Source organism: Globicephala melas, chromosome 11 (genome assembly GCF_963455315.2).
Source record: "Globicephala melas chromosome 11, mGloMel1.2, whole genome shotgun sequence".
Classification (NCBI taxonomy): domain Eukaryota; kingdom Metazoa; phylum Chordata; class Mammalia; order Artiodactyla; family Delphinidae; genus Globicephala; species Globicephala melas.
The window spans coordinates 38,353,636-38,368,858 of NC_083324.2; the positions used below are offsets into that span (position 1 = coordinate 38,353,636).

At 57.4% G+C, this 15,223-nt stretch overlaps 1 protein-coding gene across 1 annotated transcript; it reads left to right on the plus strand.

The window, feature by feature from the left end:
* The first annotated feature begins 9,291 nt into the window (after positions 1-9,291).
* Positions 9,292-13,024, plus strand: LOC115858879 (uncharacterized). The gene is given in 3 exon segments (XM_030867172.2): positions 9,292-9,520; positions 9,523-11,811; positions 11,814-13,024. Coding segments are annotated over 3 exon segments (3,729 nt in total).
* Positions 13,025-15,223: the final 2,199 nt, after the last annotated feature.

The window sequence follows — 15,223 nt, forward strand, 5'->3', positions numbered from 1 at the left end:
AGACAGGCTGCTTTGAGGGAATGGAGGATAGCCTTAGATAGATGAATAGAGAGGTAAGGGAAACCACCCCAGGAGGTGACATTTTTGCTGAGACTTTGTCAGGTGGGAACTGTGCCAGAAGCGGTCGGGGGGGGGGGGGAAGAGAGTTTTTGGCAGAGTGAACAGCACATGCAAATACCCTGAGGCTGGAAAGGGGTTGAGTCAGCAAGAAGGCTCCAGAGAACAGGAAGGGGAGGCCAGGCCCAAATCCAGGTTACAGGGTCCTGGGGGCTTTTGGATGGAACCGAGAGGGGTGGGTTGAATACCCAGATATGCAGCAGCCAGGTTGGCTTCTCCTATTGCCCAGTCTGCCTGTCCCATTCCCCAGGCCCTAACCCCACTCCAGGGCTCCCTGCTCTACCTGCGGCCTTCCCCCAACTCCCCCCGATACCCCCCCGCCACTGATAAGTCATGGAGACTTGCTCCCCTTCCCCCCAATCCTGCCAGCATTGCTCTTGCAGCCTTGAAAGAGATGAGCCAGCAGCAAGACCTCAGCTCCACACTTTCAAGGCACCAGCTTCAAGGTGCAGACTGCTTAGGCTATTTATACTCGTCAAGGCCACTGTACAATACCCACTAGAGGGGCAGGCTCCACCAGAGAAGGAGAACAGCTTCCTCCTTGTACTATCCCTCCCCCGTGCCCTCAATGCTGAGGGGGTCGCTGGCCTCTGCTGGTGTGGATGACTGGAGTATCAGGGTGACTGAGCCCGGGACATGCACTATGGCGGTTCCTCTCTCTCTCTCTTTTTTAAAAAAATATTTATTTATTTATTTGTTTGGTTGTGCCGGGTCTTAGTTGCAGCAGGCAGGCTCCTTAGTTGTGGCACGCAGGCTCTTTAGTTGTGGCATGCAAACTCTTAGTTGTGGCATGCACGTGGGATCTAGTTCCCTGACCAGGGATCGAACCCGGGCCTGCTGCATTGGGAGCATGGAGGCTTAACCACTGTGCTACCAGGGAAGTCCTGGTTCCTCTCTCTTGCTCGGGTCCCCCATGGCCTCTATCTCATTAGTTGGGAGACCCTGGCTCACGCTAAAGGGCGTAGGCTCCCTTCCCTTTGAGTCCCCAGCTCCTTGCCCTGCCATGCATGGAACCCTGGGTTTAGGCAAGAGCTCCCTGGTAAGCAGAGTGGGGGTCTCCTTGGGACTGGAGCTGCCTAGCTGTTTTCTACCCATCTGTTGCCTACTCTGTCATCTCAGGCCAGAGGGAGGCCCAAATATGGGGACCCAAAGGACTCTGAGGACAGGGGTAAAGCTTAAAAGGAGACTCTCACGCTCAAGTGCAAGGGTCTGAAGATCAGGGACCTATGAGCTGGAGAGGGGAAGAGATGGACTCCGTCTGCCTGTTTACCCCTACACCTCTGATGCCCGTGAGTGCAGGCACAGAGGAGGTTGTAGCCTTGCATGCTCTGCCAGGGACCCTTGGGCTCTCTCTCCCCCATTGTGTCACCCCTGAGGCTGGGAGAGAGGTGAGTGGAATGTCCTGGAGCATTCCCACAGCTGTGGTCCCCGTACCAGTTGGAAAGGACTGTCTCCATCCCTCCAACTAGTAGTCCTTGTGCCCTAACCTCATCTTGGGGATCTAAGCGTCACCCGGGGCTTGGAGCTGGGTGGGGAGTGAGAAGAAGGCTCAGAGGCTTCACTGAAGCTGGACTGAGGCTCCTTCCCTACTGGGCCTCTGCAGCGTATGGACCATGGGCTTCTCTGTTCATAAGAGAGGGACTCAGAGAGAAGGGGGTCTCTGGATGGGAGGGAAGCTTAGCGAGGAGAGGAGTCCCGGAGAATGGAGACAGAAGAAGCTCAGGGGATGTCAGGTTTCCTGTGTAGCCAGAATGTGGGGCTTTGGGCCTGTTTCTGGGCCAAGGGCCTCCAGGGCCAGGATTCTCCAGGGAGGGGACACAGTTAAGCAGGTGCTTGCCACAGCTGCACCCCCTCTCCCTGATGCTGCAGCCCCCAAGCTCTGAACTCTTTTCTCAGAGCCACTTGATAGTCCTAAGTCCATCTGGAGTGTCGGGAGCTGGAACTACTTCAGGGTTCCAATTCCTGACTGGGCCGCCAGGAAGGAGAGGAAGGGAGGATAGGTTCTAGGCCCCGTGATGGGCTGGAGGACCAGGAGTTTTCTGAGTGGTTTCCAGGGCTAATGAAGGCTGGACTGCCTTTGCCTTGGGGGAGGCCTGAATAATGGTTGGTCCAAGGAGAAGGTTGCTGGTGGCCCTGGTGGGCCTGGGCCTGCCACTAGGGTGGGATGGCGTGAGCACGGGTTTCTCCCAGGGCTTTGGGAGTCCAGCATTGCCATCATGAGCTGTGGAGAGCTGGTGTCAGTTCCTCTCCTCATCTCCAGTGGGGCTGGGGCCCAGCAGGTGCCAATAAAGGCTGGAGGAAGGCCAGGATGGAAGCTGGGGCTGAGGAAGCAGCAGATGACTCACATCCTCCTGATTGCCCACTGGTGTCGCTGTTGTCTGGCACCTGGAGGGCAAGCATGGGGTAGACCGACCTGCTTTGATAGGGGACCATGAGTCTGGTCTGAGATTCCCCTTATGCCAAAGCCCCAGCCTATCAGAGAATTTCCTCAGGGATCCAAAGGTTCTCTAGGGGGTCACACCTGAGGGCTCTAGACACAGCCCCATTTCAAATCCTGAGAACTTTCTGGGACAGTGGCTTCATCCGCCACTCCCTTGGTTCAGCCCATGAGATCCCGGGTCCACCTCTGGTGCCATTTCATGAACTAACTCCCTGCACCTGTAGGAGAGAGCAGGACCCTCCACTGCCGGGTGGGGTTGGGGGGCGTGGGCACTGCTGGGAGTGTCTGAGGCTCAGGAAGGCCTGGGATGCACCTCTCACACTTATTGCCTCTGCCCAGAGAGAAGCAGCCCCAGGAATCGGTAGCTGAGCACTGATCCAGTATCTGCCAGGCCCTGATGAAAAACACCGTTTACTCCATGCTGGGCTGGAGAACTCTCCTCCATGAAGACCCCAGGAACCAAGCATCTCTTCACTCAGAGCCTCTGTTCTGCCCGTGTGAGGGTCCAACCAGCTTGGAGGTGGAGCTACTCCGGCCTGGAGGAGGGGGGATGACTTGATGAACCACCCCCAGCATTCCCCATCAACTGGCACAGGGGGGCCAGTTGAGCCTCAGTCTCTCCCTCCATTCTTTTGGGGTTTGTTCCAGTTGGGTTTTTTAACCCAATGAGCCTAGATGCCAAGAGAGCCCAGGACCAGCTCCTGTCCCTCCACAGCTACCCATTCCCCCACAATTTCTGCTCCACCCATCCTGCAGCCCAAACATTGGAAGGGAAGCAGATGCACTAGTGGTCCTGAGAGCCAGCCTTTGCTGGGCAGGTGGCAGGAGGGCCCTTGTATTTGGCCCTCGCCTGTCTCACTGTTGCTCTTTGGGAGCTTGAGGGCCAGGCCCATGATGGTTCCTATTCTGAGCTCAGGTGGTAGGAGCTGAGGGAAGTTGCTGAATCCCTGGGGCTCAGCATGGGCAGAGGCAGAGGGAGCGCGAGAGCCACGGGCATCCTTGCCTTCTCTCCAATCTGTTGCCTTTCTTGTTGGTTTAGCCACTTGCACACTTGTGGTCAGTCTTGGACTGGGCAGTTGGGATCTGGGAATGCATCAGGGAAGGCAGGGGACTCAAAAGCAGCAGCTGGTGGCCAAGATCACAGGATTTGATCAGCTTTGAAGCCAGAGCTCCCTCTCTCATGCTACAAGTCCACCCCCCTGACCGGCTCCATGCAGCCTGGACCATGGAGACTTAGAGACCCCCAAAGAGTCAGCTCCACCCCTGGGCTCCACCGTAGCGACAGCTTCAGCCAGGCATCGGTCCTGCTGACATGTCTCTCCAAGCTGGGGAGGCCCCTCTTAAAAGGGTGAAAGGAATTGTTTGGGCTGCCCCAGTCACTTTGCCCACGTGGGCTCCTGCCCTGGTCTCTCTGACCCAACCGTCTGTTCCTTTTTTTTTTTTTTAATTTATTTATTTAATTTATTTATTTTTGGCTGCATTGGGTCTTCGTTGCTGCGCGTGGGCTTTCTCTAGTTGTGGCGAGGGAGGGCTACTCTTCATCGTGGTGCACGTGCGCGTGCTTCTCGTCACAGTGGCTTCTATTGTTGCGGAGCACGGGCTCTAGGTGCACGGGCTTCAGTAGTTGCAGCACACGGGCTCAGTAGTTGCGGCATGCGGGCCCTAGAGTGCAGGCTTAGTAGTTGTGGCGCACGGACTTAGTTGCTCCGTAGCATGTGGGATCTTCCCGGACCAGGGATCGAACCCGTGTCCCATGCATTGGCAGGCGGATTCTTAACCACTGCACCACCAGGGAAGAGGGAAGTCCAGCCATCTGTTCTTTTTTTTTTTTTTTTTTTGCGGTACGCGGGCCTCTCACTGTTGTGGCCTCTCCCGTTGCGGAGCACAGGCTCCGGACGCGCAGGCTCAGCGGCCATGGCTCACGGACCCAGCCACTCCACAGCATGTGGGAATCCTCCCAGACTGGGGCACGAACCCGTGTCCCCTGCATCTGCAGGCGAACTCTCAACCACTGTGCCACCAGGGAAGCCCCAGCCATCTGTTCGTAAAGTCGCCCCCACCCTCCACTGGGCCCGGGTTCCTCAGGGACCCTGAGGGAGGGCAGCTTTCCTTACATCCCCTTCACAGGTGTGGTTGGAGGTCTTTTCTTGCCAGGCATGAAGTCCTGCCTCCTCCCCCCACTCCCTGCTGCTGGCTCCTGGATGGGAGGCTGCTCCCAGGGAGGGTGAGGAGCTGGCCGCAGCCCCTAAGCCAGCTGTGGACAGCAGTCAGGGGGGTGCCAGTGCTCTTGTCCTCCCTCCTGGCTGGTGCGGCTGGCCATCTTTCACGCAGAGTTACGTAAGCTTGAGTCAATTGGAGCTCAGAGCAGTTCATTGTGGGCTATTTTTAAGCTGTAACACATCACAGCAGAGGGGTCACTGCACCATGGCTTGCAGGGAAGGTTGTTTAAACATCTGTTATTTAAATTTCCCTGTGCCTTAAAGCTCAAAAGCCATGTCCTCCTGCACTCTCAGGTTCTGCATTTCACATCCCAGATGAGGAGTGGATTATCACCCCTCACCCTGCCATAGTTTCCTCTAGGACTGGGGTTTTCTGCACTGTGACTGCCTTTGTTTGGGGTGAAGCAGCGGGGCAGGGAGAAGGTGCCAGCTCCTTCAAACATGGTGCTGCCTCCGTGGAATGGGTGCACCCTGAACAGGAGAGACTTCCAGGGAAGCAGGAAGTTAGAGTTCACAGGGTGGAGAGGAAAACACAGACAGAGTGCTGGGTGTAGAGCTGAGAGACAGACAGAGGGTACAGCCTTCCTCCTGGGGGGCTTTGGTTTCCCATCAGGACCCAGAGAGTGTTGATCACAAGGTCCTTGTGGGTCTCTTCAGAAGCCTGCCTCTGCTTGGGCTGTGCTCCTACCTGCAGTGCCCTCCCTCCACAGACCTAAGTGCTACCCACGTGCAGCCTCTGGGACAGAGGGCTGGTGTCTGAGCCCTTGGACAGTAGGCAGAGATGAACCTCTGGGGAAACAGGCATTGCTTTTCACTCCATTATCAAGTGGTTAGCTGCACTGGGAGCCCTTTAAGGCTCCTTTTTAATTAATTAATTATTTATTTTATTTATTTATTTTTGGCTGCTTTGGGTCTTCGTTGCTGCACGTGGGCTTTCTCTAGTTGCGACGGGCGGGGGCTACTCTTTGTTGCGGTGCACAGGCATCTCATTGCGGTGGCTTCTCTTTGTTGCGGAGCACAGGCTCCAGGTGCGCAGGCTTCAGTAGCTGTGGCTCACGGGCTCTAGAGTGCAGGCTCAGTAGTTGTGGCGCACGGGCTTAGTTGCTCTGCAGCATGTGGGACCTTCCTGGACCAGAGCTCGAACCCATATCCCCTGCGTTGGCAGGCGGATTCCTTAACCACTGCGCCACCAGGGAAGTCCCTAAGGCTCCTTTTGATCCTAGATTTTTGGAGATGTCGAGTCTTCCCAGAGTACAGGGAGGGGAAGGCAGGTAGACTGGAAGAGTGCAGGGCCAGGGACTTGACAGAGCTGACACCTGAGAGCACAACAGAGCCCAAAATATGTCTGTGTTGGAGAAGCAAGTCTGGGAGACTTGGCTGGTCATGAGGTAGAATGGGGCCTTCTGTGCCTCTCCTCTTGATGCCCTTCCTGCCCACCACCCTCAAGTTCTCCTAGGTAGGAGGATTCCAGCCTGATCCACTGGGAAGGAGGGTTTCTCAGAGTGAGGTGACTGTCCCCATCTTCTGAAGTCTGACCCTCTCCACAGGGTTTGGGGCCTTCCCCCAAGCCTGCCCGGAGCGGGTCAGGTGAAGTGTGAAGGGAGGCAGTGCTGGAACCCGCCCTCATAGAGGAGCCTCTGTATGGCCTCGCCCTCAGACTGAGCTCCTTCCTGTTGCTTCCTGGCCCCTCCATCCCAGACAGCCCTCAGCCTGGGGAATGGGCTCAGCCTGGGGGAGGGGCTCTCTAGGTTGCCATGGTAACATGTTGGCCCTCCTCACTTTCCAGAATCAGAAATAGAATTGGATGCCCTTCTTCCTGGTGAGAGACTATTTAAAAACATGTTTGGGGGAGGGGTACAGGGGCAATGTCCCTGCCTGATGAGGTGGGAGGGGATGGGGGGGATGAGGGGTGGGTGCAGGAGGGGGCTAGGTAGAAGGGGCCCAGCCTGGGATCCTCTCTAACTGCCTGCTGCCCCTCCCCTCAGCTGGATAAAGCAGAGGGGCTTCAGCAGGCCAAGAATTCTGAATACAAGAGACTCAGCCAGGTCCCACAGGGTATGTAACTAGCCCCTACTCAGTACTGACAGCTTCCTGGGAGGCACTGGCTTAGTGCCCCCCAGGAAAATGCCCCCTCCCATGCCTGAGCCACCTGCTAAGCTATTGGGAGGAGGAACAGGGCCATGTGGGTTACAGCTTGGGTGGGGGCTTGGGGCTGCAGCAATCGGAAGGGAGGCATGTTGGCTCCCCTCCAGCAGGGTCCATGCCAACGTGGCCCTGCGCATGACACCTGTGATGGCATTGTAGTTTCCTGAAGTGTGGGTCCAAAGCCTGGTGGCCTGGCTTCGGATTCTGGCTCTACAACTCACTAGCTGCAACCTCTGTGAATTCTCTCTCTTCCCTGTGCCTTGATTTCATCATTTATAAAATAAGGGTGACAGCACCCGGCTCTTGTTGAATTGCTGTGAGGCTGGGTTACAGTGCTCAGCACTGCCTGGCACAGAGGAAGGGCCCAGTCAATAGCAGTCACTGTTCTTATTGCTATAAGGGGTGTTTGCTTCCCAGGTGGGAAAAGCTTTCTCCTCTCTCCGGGCTGCCTTCTTTGGTCTTTCCTTAGTGGGGCACACCCTTCTCAGATCCGTTGTTCATGAGGACTCCAGCCCGGAAAGGGAGAATTATGCCTCACTTTCGCAGGAGTCGGGGGATGGCTCAGTGGTCGGACAGGCAGGGACTCAGGGCCTCCCTCCATGCTTCTCCAGCCCTCCCACAACCACAGGAGGCTGCTACTAGCATCTCTGTCATGGGGAAAAACAAAACAAAATTAAAAAACAGTTTGCTTGGGGCCAGAGATTAATGAAGTTAATAGTGTTCAGCAAGTATGTGTGTGTGAATGCACACATGTGCAGACCACAGACCCTTGGGCTCTGTCACCTTCCTGGGCCATAGTGTGTAGTGAGCAGCAGTGTCCAGCCACATCTATCCCCATTCTTAACTGAAGGCAGCATCTGGGGAAGGGGGAGGGGTCCGGGGGCCTGAGACATGGCTGAGTCAGGCTTTGCCCAGTGCCGAGTCAGGAAGGTGCAGACGAAGCACAGAGCTAGCCTTGGTCCCTGGTCACATCGCTTCACACCCCATGGCCAACCGTAAGCACTATTTTTAACTTCTGTGAAAACACACCGCTTCAGAGGACAAGACTACAGCTTCGTTCTCCACAAACCTGTTTCCTGGGTAGAAAGACTGAGGCCTGAAAGGATAGCCCTGGAGGACAGAGGGAGGAGGCCCAGAGCTCATAGCTGGGGGAAGGAGGAAGGTCTGACCCTGCCCCAGTCAGAACCTCCAGACTCAGGCCTGTAGCACTGGTCAGTTCCCCAAACTAGGCCTGTCCTCTGTGGCTGCAGGGCACATCTGGGCCTTGGCTGGTTGTCCAGGCAGGTCCCACTCCTCCCTGACCCTCTGCCCATCTACAAAATGGAGGGTAGGACTGCCCACCTCGTCTAATAGCTTTCTTTTCTGTGTGCTACCCAAGTCCAGTCCTTTGTCCAACTTGTCCTCACTGCGTATGCAGTTGTACCCAAAGTGTACCCAGTTCTGCACCCACCATACCCGCACTGTGTAGCCAGCCCTGTGCCCACTGTGTGGACAGCCCCCTAACCACTGTGTCCCCACTGTGCCCATCCTGTAATTTCCACTGGTGGCCTAGCCCTATGCCCAGTGTTCTGCCCCCCTTCTGGCCAAGGTGAAGTTGACACAATATGACAAGGGCTAGAACATTCTGACTTGAGGGTTCTGAGCAGAGGCCCCACTCCCACCCGTGTCGTCCCCATCCCCACCTCTGTGGGATACTGGTCCTGGGCCTCAAGGACATGTGACTCTGGGGAGGGGGCTCTGTGAGGCACAGGCAGGGGAAAGCCATCTGGAGCAGAGAGACTGCCAAGGAGCTGCTGTCCCTGGAGCGGGAGCTGGGGAACATGGGGGAGGGGAGTTAGAGCCTGAGCCTGGGCCCCTCACCCACTTCTGCCTCGCAGGACTGAGTGGTGAAGGGGCTTTGCCCCCCACAGGGGCCTCGGGTCACACACTTGGAACTGCATCCCTGGGTCAGGGCTTACGTCTCAAGTTGCCACGTGGGAAATGGGGAGAAAGAGCCAAGTCTGGCATCTGAGGTAAACTGGGAACCCAGGGGCTTCCTCAGTATCTCCCCTGCCTACCTTTTTCCCTTGGCCTTATACACGCTCTCGCCTCTAGGAGCACTGCCCTCCCTCTAGGGCTGGCCTGGGCAGAGTGGCCACCTGGCTGGCAAGGAGAGAGGAGGCCAGTCTAGGGTTGGCAGAATTCACTGGGGTCCCTTGGCCTTTCTACCTCTCAAGATTCCCTGGGCAGGCCCCCATTCCTCAGGGGGGTGGGGCCCCTGGTTTCCCACACTCTCTCACCCTCCTCCAGGTCACTGGGGGCTGTGATGTATGGGGTTGCCACACATGGCAACGAAGTGGGGGCAGGGCACCTAGGGCATGGAGCAGGACTATGGAAGTCACCAAGAAAGTGGGGGGCCCTGATCCATCGGGCTCCCAGGGCCACCCCTCAGCTGGCAGCCAGCAGCTGGGCGGTGGCCCTAGAGGGTCCCAGGGACCATGGATAAGCTCAGGATCTGTATACTTGAGGCAGGGGTTGTCACTGTCCACCGAGGCCATCCTTGATGGGTCCTATGGCTCAGCCTCCCAGGCCCATACACACGAGCCCAGTCACCAGCAACTCTGGGACCCTCTGAGGTTAGCTCCCAATGTGGCTGTGAGCGGGCCTCTGAGGATTCCCTGAGACTCTCCTCCACTAGCTCGTTTCCAGGCTCTATCGTGGGAGCCCAAACACATCTCGTCACAGAGAACAGGACCCTGGCCCTACCAGTGTGCAGGCACGGTGACCGCACCAGTGATGTGGCCCAGCTCGGACTCTGCTGTTCCCGGCTTCAGGTGCAGATGGCGGGGGAGGGCAAGGCTCCAGCTAAAGTCCTAGTAGGCTGGGGCAAAGGCCCCTGCAGCCCCAAACAGATAGCCCCATTGGGCATTAGGAAGAGCCGGTGGCTACCGTATTTTCTTTCAGGGGAGGATGGCTCAGCTGCAGCCCAAGGTCCTCTTCTGGCTCCGGCCCAAGCTCAGGGCCAGGGCCAGTGCCCATGTTCGGCTCAGGCTCCTCCAACTCCAACTCCAACTCAGGCAAATACTCCAGCTCTGGATACAATCTCAATGTCAGCAGCAGTTGAATCTTACACCTGCAACCTTGACCACCTGATGGATACCAATGCCATCACCAAGGGCCTGTCCCAAGACCTCTTGCCCAGGAAATGTGGCAACCAATGGTCTATCCAGTTGGAGTCTCCCAAAGGGGTCACATCCTGCCAGGACAAAGTGAATTTCCATTCTCAGGATGAGCCTGCCACCCCAGCACGCACTCCAAAAGAGTCCCCAGACCAGGCCCAGGAGCTCGAGGTTGCCCAAAGGCCGGTGTTACCAAGGCAGCCTGAGAACCAAGTGGAGAAACCCATGGTCTGTACCTCCAGGCCAGGCAGCCCCAAACCGGGCTCAGGGCCTCCAGAAACCCCCAAGTCCAAGCGGGGTAACCAGGAGATCTGCAGCTCTCAGCCAGGTCAGCAGCCCCTCAATGCTTGCAGCAACACCTGCTCCAATGTGCCGCCATCTGCCTACCAAGTAACCTGCCGCAACTCCCCCACAGTACAGCCTCCCAAGGAAGCCATGCAGATACCCCCCTCCAGTGCCCCTACCTGCCAGCTCCGGGATGCTGTGGAAGACCGTGTGCTGGTGTTTGATATGGCCACGGGCAACACCAGAACGGGGCTGCTGTGCCATGACCCCATGGGCTCAAGGGCAGTGCTGGTGGGCCTCATGCCCAGCCACCCATCCATCTGTGCCTCTGAAAATACGTTGTCCACCCGGCCATTGACCATGCCCATCTTCTCCCCTGACAGTGATGGCTCTAGCTTCTGGTCCACCACACCCATGGTGTCCAGCCCTGTGCCCTCCAGCCTTTCATCTGGAAGCTACCGAGAGGTGGCCCTGGTTCCCAAAGAGGCCAGGCTCAACCTGGAGTCACGAGGCTCCCCTGGTACTGAGACACCCATCAGGATGGGGATGCTCACTGGGCATGTTCCACTGGGTATGCCCCTCCAATTTGGAGAGAGGATACTGAGCCATGCCTATGATCCTGGCTGGTCCAAACCTGACGCTGAAAAAACCGAAACTAGTCACACCATCTGGATGCAGGATGCCTCCAGGATGCAGGACACCTCTATGGTCCAGGCCAAGAAACTGCAGTGGATGAACTCAGAGCTGACCCCAGAGCCTGTACCACCAGCCAAAAACCAGCAGGTGCCCAGACCCCTGCTCCAGGAGGATGTAGGCAACCACAATCAGAAAGAGGTCGTTATTGCTCACCCTGACAGCCCTCAGGTCAAAGGTGCTGGGCACGCCCCACTCTGTGGTCAGCCCCCACTAGCTGAGCAGCATCCCCTTTCCCGGCAGCCCCCTTCGGCCGGTCAGCCTCCCTCTGCAGAGCAGCGTCCCCTTCCCAGGCAGACCCACCTTTCTGGATAGCCACCCCTAGCTGAGCAGGCCCCCTCCACCAAGCAGCCCCCACTTCCTGGTCGGGCCCCTCTCACTGGAGCCCCTATTGCCAGGCAGCTTTCTCTCACTAGGCAGCCTCCCTTTTCCCAAGAACCCCCCATCTCCAATAAGCCCACTCTCTCAAGAGGTCCCCCCACCACTAGGGACCCTGGTCAGGCCTCCACCCTGTGCCAGGAAGGTGAGCCATTGGGCCCGCCTACCCATGTGGGGGTACTTCGGGTGACCCCGGCCCCTGAGGAGACCTGTGTCTATGTAAGCAGAGAAAATGTTGGTGTCAGTGCTGGTCAAAGCTTCAGCTCACATCGGCTCTCATCCTGGCAAGCTGGCAGCTACCCCAGGGAGCGGGAGGAGCAGCCTTCCCTGCTCACATTCACCACACCTGGTCCTGGCTGCAAGGTCTTGCCCACAGCCCCCGGTTCAAGCTGACAGCTGAGGACATTACACACTCGCCAGTGGTCGCGCAGCTTGGCCTTCTCCGAGGAGCCTGCTATGAGCTGGTGCCCACCATGGATGTTCTGCCAGTACGGTCCCCAGTGCTCTGCCGCCATTCACGGGACCCCTACCAGGACATGGCATCTGTGGTGATCGACACAGGCACAGGCTTCACCAAATGTGGACTGGCTGGAGAGGACCACGTCCTCAGTGTGCTGCGCTCACGCATCCAGCTGCTCCAGCATCCAGTCCACGGCCAGCCCAGGTACGCAGTGCCTGAGAACCGAGAGGGTTCCTACTCGGTGCTGAATCGAGGAGTGGTCTCTGACTGGGATGCACTGGAGGTGCTGTGGCAGCACCTGTTCTATTGCAGGCTGGGTGTGCAGCCCGAGGAGCTGGCTGTGCTTGTGGCGGACTCACCCACATCACCATGCACGAACCGAGAAAAGGTGGCTGAAATACTCTTTGAGCATTTCCATGTGCCAGCCATGCAGACAGTGCATCAGGCCCTGCTGGCACTCTATGCTTATGGGCGGACCACTGGGCTGGTGCTGGGCAGTGGCCATGGCACCTCCTCTGTGGCACCCATCATCACCGGGGATCTGGCCCCACTTGACACCTACCGGCTGGATGTGGCGGGTGCTGACCTCACTGAATACCTGGCTCAGCTGTTGCCGGCAGGTGGCCAGTCACTGTTCAAGGCATGGCTGGTCAACCAGATTGAAGAGGCCTGCTGCTATGTGCCCATGGACATGACAGCTGAGATGGCCCGTGCCCAGGCCCTGGCCCGGGTGGACTTTTTGCTTGCAGACAAGCAGGTTATCACACTGGGCTCTGAGTGCTTCTGCTGCCCCGAGGCCCTCTTCCAGCCCAATATTCTAGGCCTCAATCAGCCAGGCCTTCCACAACTAGCCCTCCTGAGTATCAGCCGGCTGGAGGCCAAGCAGCAGGAGCAGCTGCTGGCCAGTGTGGTGCTGGACGGTGGCGGCACCCTGTTGAGTGGCTTTCCTGAGTGCCTGAGACAGGAGCTGGGCCCCGGTGCCACTGTGCTGGGCTCTCTGCACTGTGCTGCTGCTGCTTGGCTTGGAGGCTCCATCATGGCGTCCCGGGACTCCTTCCAGAGCCTGTAGCTCAGCCACCGTGAGTACGAGGAGAAGGGCCCATGGGCCATCTATAAGTACCATCTGTGAGCACATAAAAGTTCTTTCTGGTTCTGCTTCTTTTGACCACTGTGGCATATTTTAGGCACAGGGTGGTGGAGGGAAGGGCAGGGATCCAGGCATGTGGTCAGGGATGGGGCCCTTGGCACTGCCAAGGCATACCCTGCCTCTACACACTGGAATTCCATGGGCCTTGGCAATCCTATCCTTTCCAGAGAGCCCCACAGCCCCACAGCTGACATTGGCCCTGGTCTAGCCTGACCTTTATTGCACCCCAAGGGCAACCACAGAGAGTGGCAGCTGTGGGTTTTGCCCTGTTGCCCTGGCGACAAGCTCAATTACCCTTGATTGCCAGCTCGTTGCCATGGCAATTTCAAACATAATGTAATAACCCACACAGCCTGGAGTGAGTCATGGGGGCGGGCAGCCCCCTCCCCTAGCTCCAGAGGAAAAGACTGCTTGCCTTCCCCCATGCTGGGCCCTCTACGGGGCGCTGAGGCCAGCAACATTGACAACAGCCAAACAATTCTACAGATGGCTGGGGCCCTGGAGCACTTGTTACCCCCAAGGAGGGTCCCTGTCAGAGTCTGGGCTTCCTGGGGGAGCTGGCCTGATAATGCAGATACCTCCTAAAGTCAGAACCTTGGCTGGAGCTCTATGCTGGTTTGGCAGGTGCTTCTGTCAGCCAGTCAGAATATGAAGGTATAGGAGTGCTGGCCTTTGGTTCCCTGGGGCAGGAAATCAGGGTGGGGGGCTGATAAATCCTGAATCCTGGGTGGGAGATACAACCTGAGCTGGGGGATGAGGCTCTGGCCTGCTTTGTAGTCTCTGAGGACGTGGAGACTCACATCTTATCCTGCCTCTCTGACTATCTAGTTTTGGTGGGAGCCAGAACTGTCAACTTTGGGCTCCCTTCGCCTCCTGTGCCTCCCAAGATGGGCAGCCTCTGCCCACAGGGTGGCCAGGGTAAAGGCCTCGTCAGGAGATCTTCATAGAGGCTATGGGGCAATGCCAGTGCCAACTGCCCTGCTCTTGTCCCAAACTCCACTCTGTTTTAAAGGGCCTCCCGCTGTCCCTCTGGCCAGGGGAGTGGCTAGAAGCCACGGCCCCTGACCTTGTCTGGCTCTGAATAGTGGGGGTAGGAATAAAGGTCCATGTCTTCCATGGCCTGGAAGAGCTGAGAAGAAGAATTCACCTGGTGTTGCTACTTCCTGCCTGGAGGGCAGCTGGAGGTTGAAGCCAAGACACTGAAGCCAGGACTTCCCTGGTGGTGCAGTGGTTAAAATCCGCCTGCCAATGCAGGGGACACGGATTCGATACCTGGTCTGGGAAGATCCCACATTGCCACGGAGCCAATAAGCCCATGTGCCACAACTACTGAGCCTGCGCTCTAGAGCCCGTGCTCTGCAACAAGAGAAGCCACCGCAACAAGAAGCACATGCACCGCAACAAAGAGTAGCCCCTGCTCGCCGCAACTAGAGAAAGCCCACCTGCAGCAATGAAGACCCAACGCAGCCAAAATAAATAAATAAATTCTTTAAAAAAAAAAAGACACTGAAGCCCTACCCTGCTGGTGCCCCTCTGGCTGGGAGCTGAGGGACAAGCCATGCCCCTGTCCCAACCCTGGGTTCTCGTCTTAGGTTGTCCTCTCCACAAAGGGCAAAGACCTGGCTATCCCCACACACACCTGAGAGTGAGGGGCTGCCCTTCGTGGAGAGACTATAAATGGCCAATGATATAAGGTCATCACAGCCCCCACCCTCCCCTGGGCATGGTCCATGGTCCACCCTCTTCCCATGTCCAGCTTTCACACTGTAAGTCAGCCCCCACGATCCTGAGGCCTGTGCCAGGTAGGAAGAGGACCAGTGGCTCTAGGGACTAGCTAGCTACAGCGTCCATGTGCACATGCAAGCAAGCATGCCTGGGTGGACACAGAATGCAAACACATGTGCCCCTGGGCACCGCTGCACACACTGTGCTGTTGCCATCTCCTTTGGCATAAGAGCACACACACACAGACATAATCACACGTGTGCACATACACCCTGCCACGTGCTCACCCACAGGCACATGGAGTGTGCACGGGACCAAGAAGACGTGGAGCACTGCCAGCAGCAGGCAGGGCTCTAGCGAGCCACCTCTTCCCCTGCCTCTAAATCCCCCACATTCCAGCTTCTCCTTGGCCCAGCTTTTCTGTGCCTGGATAGCCATGATCTTCAGGAAAGGCAT